Source organism: Protopterus annectens, chromosome 11.part0 (assembly GCF_019279795.1).
Source record: "Protopterus annectens isolate FY-2018-M chromosome 11.part0, PAN1.0, whole genome shotgun sequence".
NCBI classification, from domain to species: Eukaryota; Metazoa; Chordata; order Ceratodontiformes; family Protopteridae; genus Protopterus; species Protopterus annectens.
The window spans coordinates 658,527,466-658,551,762 of NC_056745.1; the positions used below are offsets into that span (position 1 = coordinate 658,527,466).

Consider the following 24,297-nt stretch of genomic DNA (forward strand, 5'->3'; position numbering starts at 1 on the left):
ACTTACCACATCTAACAGATTCACAGCATGGCATTTAAGAGGACTCCCAGGGGGCTGCTGGGTAAACTTTGCTTTTTCATCACTGGGAGGTTCTTCGGCTTTGGAGGCCTTAAGCATTCCTCTCCAGCTGCCAGTTCCTGCATCTGGAATTCCATCACCCAGGAGTGTAGCAGGGTTCCCCTGCTGACAAATAAAAGGATATCCTTCAGCAATTGTACATTCCTAATGTAACTGTACCAGACATAGTTATGAACTCAATAATCTGAGCACAGATGCACTAACTTGTGCAAGAACCAAATGTGAATCTTCATGCCTCAGAAACAAACCCATGAGGAATGTTCAGGAATGGCTCAATGCCTACATGGTGAACCTTGTTTTTTTTTTCTTTTCACATAAGAACATCATGCAAACATTTTTTTCTTCATTGCATGATTTAATAATGACAAACTGTCTTTCTTTTCTATTAAACTATAAATCTGAGTTGGTGAAATGTATAAGTAAAAATGGAATGGCATCCCATCTTTCAAACTAAAACAACAGACATCATGAATGCACAACACTTTTAAAACGTACTACATACTCAAAACTACATACATCACAGAAAACATTAAAATTAGAAGCTTTTCTACTCATCCTCATTGTGTGGATGTATAAAGGCAACCTGTGTACAATTACTGGCTCAGTCACTTGACAAACCTGGTAGGGAAAATGGGTATGGGAGAACGGCGTGAGTGTATGACATGGGGGGGGGGGGGGGTAATTCATGTGGCCCACCAAGCCAGCATTCAGCAATAGCTTTCTGTGAGCAAATTCATACGAGACTCCTGTGGTGATGTGGGCAGGCAAAAAACAATTAAAACGGTCCTCAACGCCAGGAAACCAATGAAGTTATAAGCAACCCTTGTGCTTACCTAAATGATGCTTCTCGTAGAAACTCTCACCCTACAGGATCTGACGGTGATCTCTACCACTGTAAAATAAATGTGCTGCAGTCCAACTTGAGTAAGCTTGATGGCCAACAGGTGTGGGGGCAGCAAACATAAAAAATTATAACTTCTCTGTTGCACATACCAAGTGATGAGGTTTTAAACATTGAGTGCTTTTTGTCATCTTCACCTGGCTGTATAGTGCAGACAGACAGAGCTCTGACTATGAAACAAGCAAGCAGGGTTGAATTAGTGGCCTTGGGACTGGGGCAGCCAGGCAGGTAGGGGGACAAGTGAAAGGGTGTGGACAGTTTATCCTTCTTAGGGGGTTAACATGGGGCACACTGGGTAGTTGCAACTTCCCCAGTGCAGAGCAGGAAAAAAAAAAAAACATCAGTCATGCTTCAAGGGCAGGGGCAGGGCTACTTCGAAGAAGTTCTACCAAGCCAGCCAGTTCAAACAGAGGTTGACCAAGCCTGCCAACACTGAAGATCAGGCCTCAAGGAGAGGGGAACTTCAAAGGCAAATAAAGATGCACAATCTCCTTAACAAACTAATTGAAAAGCCAGTGCTCTGCCACAGTTCTGACACTCACAAGTTTGTGAAGTACCAAAACTTTAGAAATATGTACCTCAAACTTGGAGGAATAAGACTTGAGTAAAACAAATGCCTGATATTGCTCAGAATCACCATTAAACTAATTAAGTGAGGCAGTATAAGACAGTTTTGTGCTAAGAAACCGAACCTCTTCCACTCATCAAAAGTCTAATAAGGAGAACATTTTCTAGAAAATTCAGTCAACTCTAAGACCACTGGTGGAATATCAAGTGTTAGCAACTACACCTGGATGTGGACTTTATAGTTACCACAGCCAAGGAGAACTACACTGGGCTTGTACTTGGATAATTTCCTATATCGTCAGGATCTTGACAGCCTAAATCATATCCTTGTTGCTCAAGAGTGAGGGATAAGGAGGAGGTATTGCCTTTTTTCTGTGACTTAATGGTAGTTGCAGAAACAGAGGGAATGAATGACAGGTATAAACACATAAGCCTTGCCAGGGAACTAAGAATGTATCCACAATCCACATTCCCCTTGCCCTGCTCAATGAAGTACAGTGAAGGAGAATCACAACATCCTGAGCTGTAAAGATGTTAATAACCAGGGTGCCCACTTCCCAAATGATCCTTACAAGAGAGGCCATTTCTACTTTCAGTTCATGAATGGGCTAAGGGATCCTACCAGCATATTCACTTCTTTCCAGGTGGGTATGGTTGTGGGGGAAATGCTATACTGCATGGACCGCTGACAAACTCACATAGCCTATCTGCAAAGAAAACAGGAGTACATGCCCTCTGTTTGTACAGGTACAACACTACAGCTTGTTTGCCTGACCAAATTAGGAGAGGATGTGGGTGGCATCAACTTCTCACCTAAAGGTGCAGACCTGAGCATTGTATGGCCCCTGGGCCATATCCGGCCCTTTGGCTGCCCGTGAGAAGTTAGAAAAAACACTTGCTAATTGCAAGAACTTATCTTACACTGTTTTTTTTCCCCAAGACCATCTCGAAATCAAACAGATTCTCTGGTAGTCTGGAAAACACTGTGTAAACCTGGTATTCTCTTTCAAAAAAGCAACAGACCATCAGAGTTTAAGTTTGTTAAGTCGGTGGATCGGCAGATTTGCTATGCTTTTTATACATATATATATGGAAAAGCATAGCAAATCGGCAGAATGAAGACATCAGGAAAGGAAAAAGAAGGTGAGAGAGAGGAGTAAATGTGTGGGGGTTATGCCATCCCTGAAAGAGTAATTAGTACAGGTCTTCCTGCAGAAGTGCCAAAGATCTAACTAGGGTAAGCTGAGCAGCCAAGTGCTCCAGATTGCGTGGAACACACTGCATTTAACATCAAGTTAGCTGACTGTTTCACTGTTCTGCATTGAACAGTGCTGGCTTCGCTATGAGATTTTTGATTGGCTCGTATCACTGCTCCTACGACAAAGAGAGCTATTGAAGATGTAGAGAATTCGGCTAATCATGTGCTGCTACTAGTTTTTGCACCACTGCAATCCCTTCAAAAAAGGCATTGCAGGGTGCAGAGAGAGTAGGCTTGCCACCCATCCGTTTTTTTTCCGGACTATCAGGAAATCAAACTGATTCTCCGGTAGTCCGGAAAACACTGTACAAACTCCGGTATTCTGTTTCAAAAAGGAAACAGACTATCGGAGTTTAAATCTTGATTTACTATGCTTTTTTTTACAGAAAAGCATAGCAAATCAGCCAAAAGCAGGCGGCGGGAGCGAAAAAAGAGGGCGTTCCTGTTGATCGGCTGATTTACTATGCTTTTTTTTACAGAAAAGCATAGCAAATCAGCCAAAAGCAGGCGGCGGGAATGAAATAAGAGGGCGTTCCCGTTGAGTGATGCTGTCATGACATCGCAAAATAGGCGGTATGTTGGCGGGAGAGGGGGTGGGGCGGGCGGGCTGGTGCGAGGGGCGTGGCTCCGGTTTTAGCCGTGAACGAAGGTGGCAACCCTAAGAGAGAGAGAAAGATAAATTATCACTTTGATTTTGAAGAGGGCTGTTGCGGTTTTCACTGTTTTCTTATCCAGACCTGAGGATTTAATTTATTGTGCTGTGGATGGATGAGACTCAGGACACAGTGTCAGGGACTGGGTAATGATACGCCGGACAGCTACTGTAATGCATTTGGGTACAATGAACACAGGAAAACAGTTCAAAAGATACATTCTTCATTTATGTATTGGGTTCTTTAATTAATTCTGTAGTATGTAAACCTGTCTTGAATTCTTGCAGCAGTGTTATAATGCTGGAATTATGAATGAAATGTGAATGTGTTGTAGGCCATAAACTGTTAGTTTAACTTTTTTACTGTTGAGTAAAATGGGGTAAGTTTGCTTCACTTAAGTTATTCTTCGCTGCTCAAACGATATGCAGGCAGACAAATTAGATTAGATCTGAGTATGTGTCACACTCCCAGTATTGCTGCAGTTTGTTTTAGTGTCCATTTCATTTTAATCCATCAGTATATGGAATTTTCACTCTTTGGGGAAGATACAGTATTTGCTGCCTGTTAGTGTAATTTACTGAGATAAAAATGTCCCTGCTTAATTTTTATTTATTTTATTTTTTTATTTTACATTTGTTAACCGGGAGAGTCCGACTGGATACATGTCCATTTTCAGCAGAGACCGGGGGAGAAAAGCTCTAGGTACATAACAGACATATGAACATTGTTAATGCAAAAAAGGAAGATAGTTGTGTTCTAAATACAATATAAAGATATATCACATCTTGGGGAAAAAAATAGCAGCATATAAAAAAAAACATAGGTCAGTTACAAAAAGGCGCCCTTGTTAAAAAGTTAAGGATAGTGAGGTAAGAGAAGGGTAAATGATAGTGGTTAATCAGGTTTGGAACAGGGACATTGCCAGAGAGTATTGAGATGGGGTTTAAGCTTTTTTGAATTGTAGGAGTGAAGGTTCTGAGGTGAGCATGGTCGGTAGGGAGTTCCACATTTTACCTACAAAGTTTGAGAATAGAGAATCCCAGCAGAATTATTGGCTTTGGTAGTTTGAGCTAAGATCTTATTGGAGGAGCGTAAAGATTGCAGGTTAATATAGGGGTGAATGATGTTTTTCAGAGCTGGTGTTTTCCTGAGTGATACAGTATCTGGTGAGCCGTTTTGAGTTGGTTGAAATGGAGTTGGCTGGAAAACTCTAACCACCCTAGTTGCTTCAAGTTAGTGCAGCTGCCAACAATGAAGATCAGGCCTCAAAGAGAGGGGAACTAAAAGACAAATAAAAGATCACAATCTCCCTTAACAAACTAATTGAAAAGCCAGTGCCTGCACACACAGTTCTGACAAGGTTGTGAAGTGAAAAACTTTAAAAATTTGCACCTCCTCAAACTTGGAGAATAAGACTTTAGTAAAGTAAAACAAATGCCTGATATTGAATCACCATTAAACTAATTAAGTGAGTCCATAATCCACATTCCCTTGCCCTGCTCAAATGAAGTACAGTGAAGGAGAATCATGGCTAAATTGAGCTGATCGATGTTAATAAACCAGGTGCCCACTTCCCAAATGATCCCACACAAGAGAGGCCATTTCTACTTTCCATTTGGCCTAAAAGGGAGGTGCAGAGAGAGTAGGCAACTGATTCTCGGTAGTCGGGAAAGCACTAATACAAACTCGGTGACATCGCAAATAGGCGGTATATTTGGCGGGAGAGGGGTGAGGGGCGGGGGGTTACTGGTGATGGCGGGGCTCTGGCAGGCAGACAAATTAGATTAGATCTTTTATTTATTTTATTTTTTATTTTACATTTGTTAACCGATTGTTAATGCAAAAAGGAAGATAGTTGTGTTCTAAATACAATATAAAGATACATCACATCTTGGAAAACATAGGTCAGTTACAAGGATAGTGAGGTAAGAGAAGGGTAAATGATAGTGGTTAATCAGGTTTGGAACAGGGACATTAGAGTATTGAGATGGGGTTTAAGCTTTTTGAATTGTAGGAGTGAAGGTTCTGAGGTGAGCATGGAGTTCCACATTTTACCTACAAAGTTTGAGAATAGAGATCCCCAGCAGAATTATTGGCTTTGGTAGTTTGAGCTAAGATCTTATTGGAGGAGCGTAAAGATTGCAGGTTAATATAGGGGTGAATGATGTTTTTCAGAGCTGGTGTTTTCCCTGAGTGATACAGTATCTGGTGAGCCGTTTTGAGTTGGTTGAAATGGAGTTGGCTGGAAAACTCTAACCACCCTAGTTGCTTCAAGTTAGTGCAGTGGTGCGTTCTAAAGGTGGAATTTGTGGCAAATCTAGCTATGTGATTGTAACAAGAAGCAAGTTTGTTAAGGGTTGTCTTGTTTAGGTTTGTAAAAGCCATTTTACAGTGAGCTTAATATAACATTAAGTATCCTGTTTTTTGTTTATTTTGTTCTTTATTTCTTTGTTGTTTATAGCACTTTGTGTACTGTGTATTTTTTCTAGCTAGTTTCACTGTGTGTGAGGTATTAACTGGAAATTGTCCAGTCTTATTAAGCATCTGTTGGGTTGTTTGTTTATGATAACTTGTTTCAGTTAAACTCTTTTTTTCTAGTGGCTCCTTTAGCTGTTTAAAACTTTCATTTAAAGGCTCACTGCTGCTTTTCAGCTGGGAGTAACATTTCTGCAGTTTGTTTATAGTTGGTGGCTTTGCAGTTGCCCGCCCCTAGTGTAAATTTGATCTGGGACCCTCCTCCCAGTCTAGTGTCATTACCTCATTCTACCCAGTACAGGGAGAGCATTTGAGAAGGCCAATCAGCTTAGTTTCTGCTACTCTTTCCAAAATAAAATTATCAGCTATTTGTGTTTTTTCTTACTTTATTTTGCTTTTGCGTCATCTTAAAAGTACTCAATTGTATTTATTACTGCTTGGTGTAACTCACTGTAAGCCTTTTAGTTTAAGCACCTGGGCTTCAGACCAGTTTTACATTAGGAAGGTTTGTGGTCTGCACTGTAGTGGCAGAACATGTAGCTTACATCCTTCTAAGTTGGGAACTGCTAATTTGAGGGCTCAGTGTCTGTTATTCTAAAAGTGTATTAATTCTGGTTTAAGCACTTGGGCTTGAGGCCAGTTATTTTACATTAAGAGGGTTCGTGTTCTGCACTCTTGTGGGAGGAGAGGCTGGACTCTGTCCTTCTGAGCTGGGAATTTCTGGTTAAAGCTTATAGTGCCTGCATATTTGAACTGCTTCTTACTGAAATTGGTACACCTTGTTTGCTGTAGCATAGACTAGATCCAGACCTGCTGAATCTAGCTTTGTTTGTATAACTTGAGCACTAATCCAGGCATTCTTTAAAGTATTCAGTTGTATTTATTACTGCTGGTAGTAACTTGATTAAAGTGTAGCTATCATTCTAAGTCTTTTGGATTAAGCACTTGGACTTCAGACCAGTTGTTTTACATTAGGAAGGTTTGTGGCCTGCACTGTGGTGGCAGGACAGGTAGCTTACATCCTTCTAAGTTAGGAACTGCTGATTGAGAGCTCAGTGTCTGTTATTCTAAAAGTGTATTAGTTCTGGTTTAAGCACTTGGGCTTCAGGCCAGTTATTTTACGTTAAGAAGGATTGCGGTCTGCACTCTTGTGGAAGGAGAGGCTGGACTCTGCCCTTCTGAGCAGGGAATTTCTGGTTAAAGGCTTATAGTGCCTGCATATTCTAACTGTTTCTTACTGAAATTGGTACACCTTGTTTGCTGTAGCATAGACTAGATCCAGGCCTGCTGAATCTAGCTTTATTTGTATGCTTGTTGTTTGTTTATTTCCCTGAAATGCTAATTCCACCTAAAACCCGGCCTTTTAGCACTTCTGTGGATCCCTAGTGATATCTGCATTGCTTACTGTACTTATTTCCTTGTTTCACTTGAAAGAAAGTTACTGTTTGTCGTTTTTGCATTTAAGTTACCTGTAACACATTGCATTTAAGTTACCTGGCACTTGCTCACTAAAGCAATTATATAAGTCAGCTCTAAAAAATTAAAAGCACTACACCCTCACAAACTCCCCTTGAGTTATTTGTTCCCCACTGGCCCTTTTTTTCAATTATAAAGGAATTCCCAATACTATTCTAGCATGTCCAAAGGTCAGTTGTCAATCTCCTCTCCGGTCCAGCAGGTGAATCTGGGAATCTTGAGGCAATGTTACAACTGCCTCATGTACACAGACAACCCTCTCCTCCTCCCAACAAATTCCAACACATGTGAGAGATGCAACCATATAGCCAAACTGGAGGCTAAGCTCTCTCAACTCAGTACTGGCGTAACCAGTCAGGAGGAGAAGGAAACCACACTCACTACAATTCCAGTCTCACATAGACCTACCATGACAACAAACCAAACACATAAACACACAAAAACATACTCCGAGGCTCTAAATAAAAATCTGCCTAAGCAGCAGAGACCTCCAAAGCAGATACCCAAGCAACCGCTACCCCAAAACAAAACACATGCAACACATAACTCACAAAGCCAGTGTGAACAGTCACAGCCCTTAAGGCTAAACAACACACCTGATACACTTGTAATAGGTGACTCTATCGTCAGGCACACTGACGTCCCGCTCACCAGGCTGAACAAGGAGAAGGTCACTGTGAGCTGCCTGTCGGCTAGAATCCGCCACATAACACAAGCACTCAGGTCACTCCAAGGCAAGTACAAATATGACTCTGTCATTGTCCATGCTGGTGTGAATGACCTGAGACGTACCTCCCTGGACTACATGAAAAGAGACATAGAGGAGCTCTCTGAGCATGTAGCCCAGGCCGGTATGACCCTGACCTTGAGTAGCATCTTACCCTCACCAAGAATGATGCCACAATATGAAGACAAGATGATCAATTTCAACAATTGGCTTAAGTGTTGGTGTCATTCAAAGGGGATCCAATGCCTGTCAGCCTGGGATGACATGCTCGACAAGCCACAATGCTTCGCTAGGGAAGGCTTGCACCTGTCACCCCTGGGATTTCGGATATTGGCAAAGGCTCTTGCTACCCCCATAGTGCCTTTTTTAGGCAAGGCTCAAAAGACAAACCCACCTCCATAGGTATCACAAGGGATAAGAAACTAAGAGTAATGCTACTCAACGCCAGAAGTCTAAACCTCAAGATGCACGACTCAAACTCTCCTTAGCATGGAGAACATCGATATCTGTGCAGTAACAGAAACCTGGTTCAAGGCTCCGAGCAGCCCAGCACTACCAGGTTATACCTCATACCATGCTTTTCGCGAAAACTTGGACCGAACCACAAAAGGAGGGAGTATCAATATTCGCCAAAGATACCCACACCTCCAGGTTGGTGGCACAGCATGAAGCATCAGAGACTATCCATGTGCAACTAACTGTGGGTAAAACTGCCTTCCAGTTTATAGCCTGCTACAGACCACCCTCCCAAACACAGGAACCCCACTTGGCCTTCCTGAGAATACTGGAAAATATGAAGGTCTCTCCAAACACCATTATATTGGGCGACTTCAACTACCCAAACATAGACTGGGAGCATTACTCTAGCTCCAACACCCTAGCCCAAAGGTTCCTAGAATTTATAAACTCAAATGCTATGGAACAACTTGTTACCACTCCCACAAGAGGGGAAAACATACTGGACCTGATCATCACCAACATGGGGACACTATGCTCCAGACCAGAAGTGTATCCCTCACTGGTAAGATCAGACCATAAACTAATCTCACTGGATATTCACATCCCGACCCCACCCCCTGCCCAGAAAACCACAGTGAAAAACTTCTCTAAAGAAAATTTCACACGCCTCAAAACCGAGGCGAAAGCCTTCAAAGCACCCGGGCCTGTGGAAAATACGGCCCAGACCGCAGAATCCTTTATAAACGCATTCTATGAACACCTTCAGGAATGCATGGATCATGCAATCCCAAATAAAACCAAGACCCAATCCTCCAAAGGCAGACGTCCTGTCTGGTGGACCCCAGCCATAAACAAACTATACAATAGAAGGAGGAAGCTACTACATGATAGAGCAAAATCCCAAAAAGGGAAGGCATCTCTGATCAGTATTAGCAAAAAACTACGGGCACTCATAAAATCGTCTAAGGCCAGCTTCGAGAGAAAAATTGCACAGGACACTAAGGCTAATCACAAGGCTTTCTTTAGTTATGTTGGGAACCTGGGTGGGAATTTCCAGATATGCTCAGAATCAGTCCAAAATGACAAAAAATACACCGAGCCCACAGACATTGCCAACATCCTAGCTGACAGGTTCAGTGCAAACTTCTCCCCCCTACCACCAAAAGGGCAAATAACTATCCCAACAGAGTGCTGCCCCTGACATCTCAGATGCTCAGGTAAGAGCCGCCTCTCCAAAGCAAAACACAGCATCAATGGGACCAGATGGTGTCCCGGGCTGCGTCCTACATGAACTCCAAGAAGAGCTAAACCCAAACATAAAACTACTGTTCAATCTTAGCCTTACTACAGGATATGTACCCAAAGAGTGGCGTACAGCAACAGTGGTCCCTCTCCACAAAGGTGGTGCCTCAACGGATCCTGGAAACTATCGCCCCATAAGCCTGACTAGCTTGGTCTGCAAAGCTATGGAAAGGATCATCATGGACCTCATAAATAAAGATATTGGGGACCTACAGACAATGGATCCTACCCAGTTTGGCTTTGTTAAGGGCAGATCCTGCCTCTTAAACCTGGTCGATTTCTTTGAAACAGTCACCAAGGCCATTGACGAGGGGAAGGTGGTCCACACAGCCTACCTGGACCTCGCAAAAGCCTTCGATACAATACCCCCATTATAGATAAGCTCACCAGCTTAAATATAAACCCCTATGTCACTAGATGGGTTGCAAACTGGCTCAAGGACAGAACCCACATGGTTAGAATTGCTGGAGCCATGTCAGACTCCAAACCAGTTACAAGTGGTGTCCCACAAGGCTCAGTCCTGGGACCTCTCTTGTTCGATATATATTTCTCGGCGGTACAGGCCAACACGGAAGGACTGTGGCTGACCAAGTTCGCAGATGACTGCAAACTGGGCGCCATAATCAACTCTCCAGCCGACACAAGCATCCTCCAAAAGGGCCTCATAGAAACAGACAACTGGTGCCAGAGCCATGGCCTTAAGCTAAACTCTCAACAGCAGGTACAAATACGACTCAGTCATTGTCCACGCTGGTGTAAACGACCTGAGACGTACCTCCTTGGACTACATGAAAAGAGACATTGAGGAGCCTTCTGATTATGTAGCCCAGGCAGGTATGACCCTGACCTTGAGCAGTATCCTACCTTCACCAAGAATGATGCCACAATACAGAGATAAGATGATCAGCTTTAACAATTGGCTTAAACTCTGGTGTCATTCAAAGGGGATCCAATGTCTGTCTGCCTGGGATGACATGCTGGACAAGCCACGCTGCTTCTAGGGACGGCTTGCACCTGTCACCCCTGGGATTCCGGATATTGGCAAAGGCTCTTGCCACCCCCATAGTGCCTTTTTTAGGCAAGGCTCAAATTCCAAACCTACCACCCTAGAACACAAAAAAGGAAAAAAACTAAGGGTAATGCTGCTCAATGCCAGAAGTCTAAATCTCAAAATGCACGCACTCGAGGCCCTTCTCAGTATGGAGAACATCGATGTCTGTGCAGTGACAGAAACCTGGTTCAAGGCTCCTGAGAGCAGCCCAGCACTATCAGGTTTTACCTCTTATCATGCGTTCTGGCCCCAAAATCCGGACAATACCAAGAAAGGAGGGGGGCTATCCATATTCATCAAAAACACCCACACCTCAAGACTGGTGGAGACGCACGATGCATCGGAGACCATCCAGGTGCAATTAACCATAGGCAAGACTGCTCTGCAAATTGTAGCATGTTACAGGCCACCCTCACAAACTCAGGAACCTCACATGGCCTTCCTGAAAACACTAGAGGGGATAAATGTATCACCAAACACCATCATACTAGGTGACTTCAATTACCCTAATATAGACTGGGAACACTACTCAAGCCCAAACACCCTAGCCCAAAAGTTCCTGGAATTCATAAACTCAAATGCCATGGAACAACTAGTCACCATCCCCACAAGAGGAGAAAACATACTTGATCTCATCATCACGAACATGGGAGCATAATGTTCAACACCGAAGTATACCCTCACTGGTGAGATCAGATCACAAACTAATCTCGCTGGAGGTCCTCATCCCACCCCACCTGAAATAAAAAGACCACAGTAAAGAACTTCGAAAGCCAACTTCACACTTCTAAAGACTAGTGTGGTCTCCTTTAAGGCCCCGAGCCGAAAACAGTACTCAAGCCGCTGAATCACTTACAAATGCCTTCTACCAGCACCTGCAGGACTGCATGGATAAGGCAATCCCAAGCAAAACAAAGACTCTTTGTACCAAAGGCAAGCGTCCAGTCTGGTGGACCCCAGCCATAAACAAACTCTACAACAAAAGGAGGAAGCTACTACAAGATAGAGCAAAATCCTTAAAAGGTAAGACACCCTTGATCACTATAAGTAAAAACTAAGAGCTCTCATAAAATCATCCAAAGCAAATTTTGAGAGAAAAATAGCTAAAGACTCAAAAGACAATCATAAGGCCTTCTTTAGCTATGTTAGAAACCTGGGAGGAAACTCCCAGATATGCTCAGAACTAGTTCAAAATGATGTGAAGATTACTGATCCTACAGACATTGCCAACATACTGGCTGACAGGTTCAGTGCAAACTTCTCCCCTCCCCAAAAGGAGAGATATCTATACCAAGCGATTGCAGCCCCCAAACATCTCCAACGCCCAAGTGAGAACTGCTCTCTCCAAAGCAAAAACACAGCATCCATGGGACCTGATGGTGTCCCCGGCTGTGTGCTCCACAAACTCAACGAGGAATTAAACCCACAGCTAGGACAGCTGTTTAATCATAGTCTTACCTCTGGATGCACTCCAGGAGTGGCGCACTGCAACTGTGGTCCCACTTCACAAAGGCGGTGCCTCCACCGACCCTGCTAATTACCCGCCCTTTACCTTGTCAAGCCTTATCTGCAAAGCCATGGAGAGGATCATAATGGACCTCATAAATAAAGACATAGGAATTTGCAGACTTTGGATCCATCCCAGTTTGGCTTTGTCAAAGGCAGATCATGCCTTCTAAACTTGGTTGACTTTTTGAAACAGTCACCAAAGCCATTGATGAGGAAAGGCAGTCCATAGAGCCTACCTCGATCTGGCGAAGGCCTTCGATACAATACCCCACTTGGGTATCATTGAAAAACTCATCAGCTTAAATGTTAACCCATACATCACAAGATGGGTTGCAAACTGGCTGAGTGACAGAACCCACAGGGTCAGAGTTGCTGGCGCCATGTCAGACTCAAAGCCTGTCACAAGTGGTGTACCACAGGGCTCAGTCCTGGGCCCACTCTTGTTTGGCATCTACTTTTCCGGTACAAGCAAACACAGGAGGGTTATGGCTGACAAAGTTTGCAGATGACTGCAAACTGGGCCATAGTAGAAAACACATCTGACATAGATATCCTTCAGAAGGGTCTCACAGAACGGATAACTGGTGCCATAGCCATGGCCTAAAGTTAAATGCCAAAAATGCATAGTCATACCCTTCGGAAAAACAAGGTTACCCCTAGCTACCAAATAGGTGGCAATCCACTGAGCACAGAAGAAGTTATCAGGGACCTGGGGACCCAGGTTGATAGTAGTCTGTCATTCGACACCCATGTAGCTAAAGTAGTTAGGAAGACCTTCTACATTGCCCACCTTATCATGAAGGGATTCTCATCTAGATCAAGGGAGGTCATAGTCTCCTATACTCATCACTCATCAGACCAATGATTGAGTACAATGCCCCATTCGGAATGTATCTGACCCGACACTTGCAGCAGCTGGAGAGGCCACAAAGTTCCTCACCAAAAGGATAAAGGGTCTCAAACATCTGTCCTATGCTGCCCGACTGAAAGAACTCCAGCTCTATTCAGTCGCCACGCTTGCTCAGAGGTGACCTTTGCCTAACATACAAGGCCATGTCAAACCCAGATTTGATGAATATGCTTCACCTCAAAAATCTAGATCCGTCAGAGCCACAAGGGCGGAGACTTAAACCTCGACACGCTATTAATAGGGCGTGCTGGAGGGATAGATTCATCACCCAAAGACTCCCTATGCTGTGGAATAAAATCCCGGTATATGTGAGGCAGAGCACCTCGCTGGCCTTGTTCAAGAGAAATCTTGACCAATGGATGGGAGATCGCAGATATACCCCAGGGATTACCTCAGTGTCACTGCTCAACAGAGGCACAGCAAAATAATGGGTATAGTTCCCCATACTAAAGGGGTGGCGTAAGCCACAAAACTATGGGCTAGGCTTGTAAATGCCCTCGGGCAGATAGCCTAGTATGAACCTATGAACCTAAGTGTATAGTCATCCCCTTTGGCAAAAACAAAGTGCCCACAAATTACCACATAGGTGGTAATCCATTAAGTACAGAAGAAGTCATTAGGGACCTGGGGACCCAAGTTGATAGCAATCTCTCATTTGACAACCACGTGGCCAAAGTGGTTAGAAAAACATTTTATATAGCCCACCTAATCATGAAGGGATTCACATCTAGATCAGGGGAGGTCATCGCTCTTTACTCATCCCTCATCAGGCCCATAATTGAGTACAATGCCTTTGGGATGTACCTTACCAGACACCTGCAGCAACTGGAAAGACCCCAAAAGTACCTCACCAAGAGGATCAAAGGGCTCAAACAGATGCCATATGCTGACGGTTAAAGAAACTCCAGCTCTACTCAGTGGCATACCACCTGCTCAGAGGCGATCTGTGCCTGACGTATAAAGCCATGTCCAACCCAGAATTAATGGACATGTTGCACCTCAGAAAATCCAAATCCCATCGAGCTACGCGCCTGAGAGACTTGAACCTCAGCACTGAAATAAATAGGACATGCTGGAGGGACAGATTCATAACCCAGAGGCTCCCTTCACTCTGGAATAAAATCCCAGTCCAGGTTAGGCAGAGTCCCACATTGACTCTCTTCAAGAGGAATCTTGATGAGTGGATGGGAGATCGTAGGTTTACCCCGGCTATCACTTCTGTGTCACTGTTAGACAGAGGCACAGTATACTAACCTCAAAAAAAGGCATAGCAAAATTAATTTAAAATGGGTGGCAAAAGCCAAACACACTCTGGCTAGGCTTATAAATGCCCTAGGGCAGATAGCCTAGTATGAACCTATGAACCTATGAAAAAGGGGGGAGGCATAGAAAAGAGTTGATAGTAGGTGTGTGCTGGCAATTGTAATTTTAGCGTGAGGAGTGAGAAAGTGTTTTTACTTTATAGAGAGAGCCAAGCTTTTTATTGACTGTTTTGATGGTTAGATTGAAATGGGTGTCAAATTTAAGGGAGTTATCAATGGTAACACCTAATAGCTTTGTGTGAGCTTCTGGTGATATAGTGATTCCAATGGAGGATGTAATAGAGAAGGTGGGGGGAAGAGTCTTGTTAGTGGGTGAGAAAGTAAGTAGTTTTGTTTTGTTGGGGTTGAGAACTAGTTGACGACTTGAGAACCATTTTTCTATTAGGTTGAAGGTGTCTTGGGTTGAAGCAGTGAGGTCTGCCAGGTTGGAGGCAGTGCTGATGATAGTCGAATCATCTGCATATTGAATGCATGTGGCATGGGGGTGATTGTGGGCAGGTCATTAACAAAGATGGTGAAGAGAAGAGGGCCAAGAATAGATCCTTGGGGAACTCCAAGTGTAACAGGTAGGCATGTGGATAATTTGTCCTGCCATAGAACAGCCTGTTGCCTATTGGACAGGTAGGATTGGAACCATTTCAGCGTGGAATTGCTGAGTGATAGTTTTTTTAATGTATGGAGGAGTTGAATGTGGTTCACCATATCAAAGGCCTTGGAGAGGTCTAAGAAAAGAGCAGATGATAGTTTATTATTGTTTCTGAAGTTATTGATGGTATTAGAAAAGGATAGTAGGGCTGATGTGGTACTGTGATTTGGCCTGAAGCCATGTTGGGAGTTGGCTAGAATTTTATTTTTGGTGAGGTGCTCCATCAGTTGTTTGTGGTAGTGAGCTACCACCTTTATGGAGAGGAATAATGTGGGACATTTTCCATATGGAGGGGATGAAGGCTTCTGACAAGGTACGGTTTATGATTATGGAGACGGGATAAGAAATGGCCTCAGCTGCTTTTTGCAGAAACTCAGCTGGGAGAAGGTCAGCTGCTAGCTTAGTGGGTTTTAGTTTTTTAAGAAGAGATGTTATAGAGGATATGGGTACTGGATCGAAGGTAAATAGATGATCTGATGTAGTTGTAGTATTCTGCTGGCATGGGTAGTGGAGTGGGCTGGTTGTTTGTTTGAATTGTGTGGCCAGGGATTGTATAGTTTCTGTGAAGAAACTATTGAATGTGTTAGCAATGTTTACAGGGCACTGTTGTTTGCAATTTGTTGGAGTGGGGTGGTTGCCTGGCCTGGGTGCAGGAGCTTGTTTAAGCCTGCCCAGAATTTTTGTGGATTATTAAGGTGTTTGTGTTGGAGGTGGAGGAAGAAGTTTTTTTTATCATTTAAGATCATTCTTTTAGTTTCATTTCTAAGTTGCGGAAGGTTTGGTGGGAGTGTGGGTCTTTAGAGGTACGCCATGTGACCCACATCTTGTTTCTAGATAGGATTTTGGATTTTGTTTCCTTACAGAGCCATGGTGCGGTTTTGGTTTTAGTTCTAATGGACCGTATTGGAGCATGGGAATCTAGAATCTTGAGGAAGGTGGTGTTGAAGTAGATAACTGCCTCTTCAAGAGGAACAGACTTGAGTATTGTCCAGTTGTGGGCTTTAAGTTCAGTTTGAAAAATGGAGGCGTTGAATTTATTATTGTTCCTGATTTTTTTTATGGTTGTAAGAAGGGGGGTGATTTTCTTGAATTTGATAACATAGTTGAGTAAGTGATCACTCATGTCCTCTGGGTGAGTACCTGCTGAGTACTGGTCATGATCTTTATTAGTAAGGATCCAGTCCAGAATGCTGTCTTTGTTTTGGGGTTTACCTAGTCTGGTAGGAGTGGATATGAGCTGAGAAAAGCCATGTAGATTTATGCTGCTAGATGGGGAGCTAGATGAGAAGGAATTCCAATCAATGTTGAAGTCACTAACACTATGGATTCCTGGGGGGTGAGTTTGAGTTAACCAGTGGAGAAAGTCCTCTAAGGTTTTGTTATTATTGTTGCCTGGGGGGATGTAAATACATGCTATATTTATGCTTTTATGTTTGTTTGGTTGAAGTTTTACAAGTAGAATTTCGGCATTGTTTGTTAGGAGGGGTTGTGGAGAGGCAAGGGAGATTTGTAATGTATTTTTGTAGAGTATGGCTACACTGCCACCTTTACGAGTTATTCGGTCTGCTCTTAGTATATCATACCCTGGTGGGATTATCTGTGTGTCTTTCATACTTGGTTTAAGCCAGGTTTCTGTGAGACATAGTAGGTCTGGGGAACAAGTAGCTAAAAGGGCATGTAGGTTGTGAATCTTATTGTTTACACTTCTGATGTTTAGATGACAGGTCAGAAGAGAGTTAAAGGGTCTAGAGTTTAGACTGAGAAGTGGAGGGGAGGATAGGGTGGAATTAGAATTGAGTGGAGGGGAAGGGCCAGGGTTGGGGTGGATATCACCACCTGTGGCTAGTCTGTGATTCAGAGTGGTAATGAATTTGAGGGCTTTGAGTAGACGTTTGTAGTAATGTTTATCATTTGGCCTAATATTGGTAGGTTTGATAATTACATAGCGTTCGAGTTCTAACAAGGAGGGTGAGTAGGGAGTTGAGTCATGGCCTCTGTTGTTAATTATGGGGGAGGGGTTGGTTTGGTAGCCTGGGTGGTGGAAGCCTATGTAAGACCAGGTTTCATATAGGGTAGCTAGGTAAGGGACAAGTAGGAGGGGAAAAGAGTTAGTATCTTAAGCATCCTGGGTGGGGTCATATTCCGCTTGATCTTAGAGAGCGGTAGTGAGGTACAGGAAGTTAGTGGACAGTAGGGGAGTGGTTTGAGGTTATAAAAGTACGAGTACTGGGGCGGGTGGTAATAGGGGCAGGGCGGGAGCGGAGCGAGCACGAGCTAGTGCTCATGAGCGGGGTTTACACTAAGCCACTAGAGCCCGGGTTTCAAGATGTAACTCCTGAATAATTAACTTGCAGGTGAGTAATCTTGTCTAAACAAACATCAGGTTCAATTTGCTTTGGGAGCTTGTTTTTAAAATTTTATAGCTGTTTGCCTTAGTTTTAGAGTGTGTTCTGTAGTTTAAGTGGAGTATATGCAAACAAGCTTGGATTTTTTGTTTGGGTAAGCCTAGGGAGATTCGTGCTAGTGCTGAGGACCCTTAAATAATACTGTACTTTAAAGTCTATACTAAAATGACAAGATAATGACCTGTTTTGTTTTACAGGTTGTGGGCAATAGTAGAGTAGTCGCTCGAAAAGGGCGAAGTTCTTTTCTGCCTCATGCTGTGCAGGGGAAGACCTGTTTTGTTTTACAGGTTGTGGGCAATAGTAGAGTAGTCACTCGAAAGGGGAAGTTCTTTTCTGCCTCACGCTGTGCAGGGGAAGACCTCTTTTATTTTTACACGTTGTGGGCAATAGTAGAGTAGTCGCGCGCAAAGGGCAAAGTTCTTTTCTGCCTCACGCTGTGCAGGGGAAGACCTGTTTTGTTTTACAGGTTGTGGGCAATAGTAGAGTAGTCGCCCGAAAAGGGCGAAGTTCTTTTCTGCCTCACGCTGTGCAGGGGAAGACCTGTTTTGTTTTTACAGGTTGTGGGCAATAGTAGAGTAGTCGCTCGAAAAGGGCGAAGTTCTTTTCTGCCTCACGCTGTGCAGGGGAAGACCTGTTTTGTTTTACAGGTTGTGGGCAATAGTAGAGTAGTCGCTCGAAAAGGGCAAAGTTCTTTTCTGCCTCACGCTGTGCAGGGGAAGACCTGTTTTGTTTTTACAGGTTGTGGGCAATAGTAGAGTAGTCGCTCAAAAAGGGTGAAGTTCTTTTCTGCCTCACGCTGTGCAGGGGAAGACCTCAGGAGGTAGAGGCAGGTAACAAGATCCTACAGCACTCCAGAATTTGATTATTTGATATTTGACACAAATGTCTCTTCAGTGACTGGATGAAAAGGATGTTTTGAAAGGATATCCTGACCTTTCTATCCTAATGGTGTGTGCATCAACAGAGTTGAAACTTGAGGGCCGCAGTGAAAGCAAAAAGGTTAGAGTTTTAAGTAAGACAAACTAATTAGGAGATTAAAACACAGAACTGATAATCTCTTGAGAAGATGGTTAACATTTGTCTCCATTTAGTGAACACAAACTACACAAATCTTCAAACTCTTCAGCAGCTGATTAGGAGTTTTTGGTGCTAATAAGTTGTAAGTGAATTCTGAATGTTTGAAATATGTTAAAAATGGAGTTTTCCTACCTAAGTACATAGCTGTGAATAGTGGACTACTAGTGCGTATGTCTTTCTGAATTAAGCAGTGTAATTATTTATCAAGCAGTATGAGAGGAAAACCTATGCATGATTTGCCTGGGGATAGAAAGTGTATTCAGCATGTGGTCTAACAATACCTCTCAACCTCTTAGCATAAAAAAGCTGGACAAAGGCAAAAATAATGGTGGGACAAAGGTAAAAAAAACAGGGTCAGATTTTAAATATTGCACTTTTAAACTTGGAAAATAGCTAGAATAATAGGTTCTACACTGACATGCATTTTCTGAAGGATGGGAACTTTGAAACTCAAAAGTGTGTCATTTAGTGACTTCAATCCTTAATGACACCCCCCCAGACTGTTGAGAGGTATGCAGTGACTGTGTACCAGACCACCAAACAAGTTGAGGGAAAAACTAAAAGGATCTACTAAAAGGGCTGAAATTTGCTTTGTCACTTAAACTGGGAGTGGGACGGTTGTGGGAGTGCTGCTGTGCTGCTGACTGCTGCTGGGAGCTATAACTGTAGATGTTTTCTTCCTGCCTAATCGTCTGCTGTTGAGGGGTTTTGCACTTATGTTAGGTTTATAGCTGCTTTGTTCCCCTAACAACTGGTTTGAGGTACCATGGCTGAATGTGTACACTGTACTGCTCAGACAAGAGTAGGGCTTTTCTGTAAAACTTAGTGTCAGTATTTAGTTCGTTTCCATGAGGACCAAAAGGAGCAGAAGAGTTCAGGCTTCTATATACCTCTGCATCTCTTCACCAACTGTGTTAAAGCCACTACCTCTAGGGCATCTTCTGCTGACAGAAACAACCAACACTGGGCTCTGCCTCATGGAAAACAATCTTCTACAATGGGATAATTTTTTTTTCAAATGACGTGGATCCTTAGGACCTTCAACCATGAAAGAATACAAGCAAGGGACACCACCAAGGAGTCACCTGCCTCGTCCAGCAGCTGCCTCTTCTCCTGCAGGGCCTCTGTGAGAATGGTTGGGACCTTAATGAGCACTTAGACCATAGGAAAAAAAAAAAATGCTGCCCAGTCAGATTTAAACAATGGCACCCTCTGTGAAGACTCAGACATCGATACATCAGAAAGCAGCTATTGGCCTGTCCTGCTGAATCTTTAGTACGATTTTTGGAATGAGAGGGCAGGGGAAGGAATGCATATAGAAACATCCCTCTTCATGAAAAACTGAGTGCGTCCACTTTCCAGACCAGAGGGTGTGGGTCTCTGGCACAAAACTGAGGAGGCTGTCTGTTCATGGGGGAGGCAAAGAGATGTACGTGTGGAGTACCCGTTGGTGGACAATGTCCAAGAATATGTCCCTGTGAAGCATCCATTAGTGGAGTTGTGTTTTGGACCTGCTCATTGTGCCTGCCAACACATTCAAGCTTGAGGGAATGTATGCCTGAAGGGGTGCCTGCACAATTTGACAGCCAGGCCCACACTTGCAGGGCTAGTCTGCATAGGAGATAAGACCTGCCCCCCCCCCCCCAATTTGTTTACATACCAGATCACTGTCGTGTTGTCTGTGAAAATTTTTAAGGGCCTTGGGAGTGAGGAGACCAACAAAGCTTTTGGGAAGGTATCCCTTCATCAGTGCTGATGAAGGGATATCTTCCTGAAAGCTTTGTTGGTTTTTGAATAAATCAAGCGTTCCTACTTGTTGGCGCACATTCTGTTATTTGTCTGCTTGTTATAACCGACGTAGTTCACTACAGTCAGTTCGTGTATTGATTGTGGCTATTATTTTATTTCACTCTTCAGGCAGGGAAGAAGCAGAATTTAGAATTCCACCGGGTGTGCATGTCGAGTCCAAACTGATTTCAGGGACCACTGCAATTTCCTCATGTGTATTTTTGCCAGAGGGAGCATAGGGATGGTGGATGCCACAAAGCCCAGGGTCCTGAGAAAGGTTCTGGCTGAGATGTGTGAAAGAGGGATGAGGTTTTGAAAGAAAGCAGTGAGCTCCTGGACATTCTGAATGGGAAGGGAAACCTTCATAAGTCTGTTTGGATCTTGCATCCCAGGAAAATGTGGCCCTGTAATGGGGAGAGAAAGTACAGTTGTGTACACTTACCATAAATGTAGATGTTCGAGTGTATTCACTGTTGCAGTCCTTACATATGGGTTACCTGACTCCTGGTAGCCCTCAGTCGGCCCGAATACCAGAGTCCTTTGGTATATGACGTTGGCTGCTGCCGGTTGTAAAACTGATGTCAGTACGTCAGGTATAAAGGGAGGCAGCCGACGCCATTTCCTTGCCTTAACTGTCAGGAGCCCCCAAAAGAAGGCTAACTCAGGAATGGTAGCAGCCTGGATAAATGCCATATAAAAAATAAAATCTATAGTCTGTGCCTTAGGAAAAAAGGGGGAATGGAGGGTGGGAAACCAGGACTGCAACAGTGAATACACTCGAACAGCTACATTTATGGTAAGTGTACACACCTGTACTATGTTCTTCGTGTTTCACTGTTGCAGTCCTCACATATGGGTTGATTCCCAAAGCCCAGTAAGAAGACAAAGGGGGAAGGAAGGATAACAGATTAAGGGTTGGTGATGAGGCCCTGCAAAACTGCAGAGGCAAAACCAGCCCTGGATTTAGACAACAAAGGTAGATTATAATGCTTTGTGAAAGTATGGACAGAAGACCAAGTAGCTGCTTCTAGAATGTCCTTAGTAGGCACACCTCTCAGAAAGGCTGCAGAGGTAGAGGCTGCTCTAGTAGAATGGGTCCTAATACCCTGATTAAGAACCTTCCCATGCTGCAGGTAACAAAAGTGAATACATGGAGCAATCCATTTGGAGATGGTTTGTTTTGAAATAGCTTTACCCTGAGCCCCAGGAGCAAAACTAACCAATAACTGTTCAGATTTTCGAAATGATTTAGTCCTGTCTAAGTAAAATCTCAGCTGTCTATGCACATCAAGAGAGTGCAGAATCCTTTCCCCTTTATCGTGGGGATTGTTGAAAAATGTAGGCAGGTGAATAGACTGGTTAAGGGTTAAACTGGAAACCACCTTAGGCATAAAGAAGGGATTATTTCTCAGAGAAAAACGATCTGAGTGAAAAATAATGAAAGGTTCTACTGCCATTAAGACGTGCAGCTCAGATACCCTTCTAGCTGAAGTAATAGCTAAAAGGAAAGCAGTCTTCCAGGATAGACACTTCAAATCTGCAGAGGCAGCTGGTTCAAAGGGAGGCAGAGTAAGTTTTTCCAGGACAAAATTAAGATCCCAAGCAGGAGTAGGAGCTCTCCTGGGAGGTCTATGATTACTAGCTCACCTCAGGAACTGCTTCATCAAAGGGTGAGAAAAAAATGAGTTGCTCAAAAGAACAATGAGCCGAAATTGCTGAAGCGTGAATTTTGATTGAAGAAAAGGAAAGTCCACCATTAAGCAATCCTGCCAGGTACTCAAGAATGAGTGAAAGAGAAGGATGAGAAGAGTCTTCTCCTTTAGCTAGCATCCAAGAGCAAAATATATTCCATTTATCTGCATAGGATTTTCTTGTGCTAGGCCTCCTGGCCTCATTAAGAACTTCAACCACCTGTTGGTAAAGATAGCCAGGTAGTTAAATGCAGAGTTTGAAGATTAGGATGAAGGAAGTTTCCCCCTCCCTGAACCAACAGATCTGGTACCAGGGGAAGATGCCAAGGCTGAGCCTGGGAAAGGCTGTGAAGGAGGGGATACCAATGCTGCCTGGGCCAATATAGAGCTATCAGAATAGCCTTTGGTTTTTTGTCCCTTATCTTTAGCAGTACTTTGGGAAGAAGAGGCAGAGGAGGGAATGCATAAACTGAGAGATGTGTCCATGGAAAGGACAATGCATCCACCCTCCAAGCTGTGTTGTGAAACTCCCTGGTGCAGAAGGTTTGAAGGAGATAATTGGTGTGAGAGGAGAAAAGATCCACTTGTGGGGTGCCCCAATGAAGAGTGATGCGATGGAAAATGTCCCTGTTCAGGTGCCACTCGTGAGGCTCCAGAACATGTCTGCTCAAATGATCTGCCAAGGAGTTCAGTCTCCCTGGAAGATACTGAGCTATTAGATGTAAATTGTTTTTGGGTGACTGGGGAATGCCCCTGAAAGAGGGTGGTAGAGACTCCCAAACCACTGAGTAACGTTTTTTTATGATAGAAAGCACCCAAGAATCTTGAGTAATGTTTTGGCAAGCTGGACTTGACAGGGAAAGGAAAGGGGTCCAAATAGTCAAATGGACCCTGGTCTGTCCGGAAAGGTCTGTTTTTGAAATGGGGCTTGTCGAGGAGTCTTAAATGGTTGTTGTCTATTTCTAGAATTTTTTTTGTCTTAGAGTGAGGTGGCCTGGATTGTCTTCTGACAACTTTGACAACTGACTTAGAAGGGTAATTTCTCTGGAATTTTTGAACAGGGGATATCAGGAGGTGTTTTAAGTACTGCATCTTATTCCCCGTCTCCTGCAAGGTCAACAGCCATAGGGCTAAACAGAGCTTCATGGTCCAGGGGAGCATCCATCAATTTGGATTTGATATCCCCTGGTAAAGGCTGCAGTCTTAGCCAAGCAAATCTCCTAAGAACAGACCCGGAGGCTGACCTAGCGGAAGTCTCTGCAGCATCATAGCTACATTTAATTGAGTGTCTGGTGACTGGAGAGGTTGCACCCAGCAAGGGCTTAGCCAGAGATTTATTCTCTGATTCAGGCAAATCAGAAATAATTTTAGATAACTGGGACAAGAGTTCTAAAAAGTATTCTGTCATGTGGGTTTGGTAGTTGATTGCCTTAAAGGAAAGGATAACAGATGCATACACTTTCTTGCCCAGTCTCTCCAAGTGTCTCCTGTCCTTATCAGAAGGCAGCAGGGAGGTTGAGGGAAGACAGAGTGATGACTGATGGATCAGCTGAAGGTGCTCTGAATAAGAACTTGGAGTCTGCAGGCACCTTATAAAATCTGTCTGTTTTTTTTAAGTGCAGGAGGCTGTGAATCTGGAGTCTTGCTTGAAGATGCAAATACATCTAAGAATGCAGGAAGGATAGGGGGGACAGCTGAGGGACTGGGGGTGTCCACTTGCAGTAAGTCATAAGAGCATTTTTGAACATCTGACATTTCAGTGCTTTCACACTAGAAATGTTCCAGCATCCTGGTCAATGTGTTACTAAAAGAAAATTCCTCTGCTGGTGAATCAGCCCCATTAGAGTCTTCCTCTGGGGAAGCATAATCTAGTGGGGAGGGGATCTGACTTGAATAGGCCAGTGACTCATCATTGAAACAGTGTTCCTCTTCTGAAGAAGTTTCTTCCCTTGCCCTCTTTTGAGGGGAAGTAGGTACAGTAACCCCTGGAGGGGGTGTGAGG

The 24,297-nt window shown here is 43.7% G+C and overlaps 1 protein-coding gene across 1 annotated transcript in view; it reads right to left on the reverse strand.

The window, feature by feature from the left end:
- DNM1L (dynamin 1 like) overlaps window positions 1-24,297 on the reverse strand; it is a 1,168,830-nt gene that overhangs the window by 274,779 nt on the left and 869,754 nt on the right. The window contains exon 11 of the mRNA XM_044088102.1: window positions 7-183. Coding sequence (XP_043944037.1) covers window positions 7-183 — 177 coding nt within the window. The remainder of the gene's footprint in view (window positions 1-6; window positions 184-24,297) is intronic.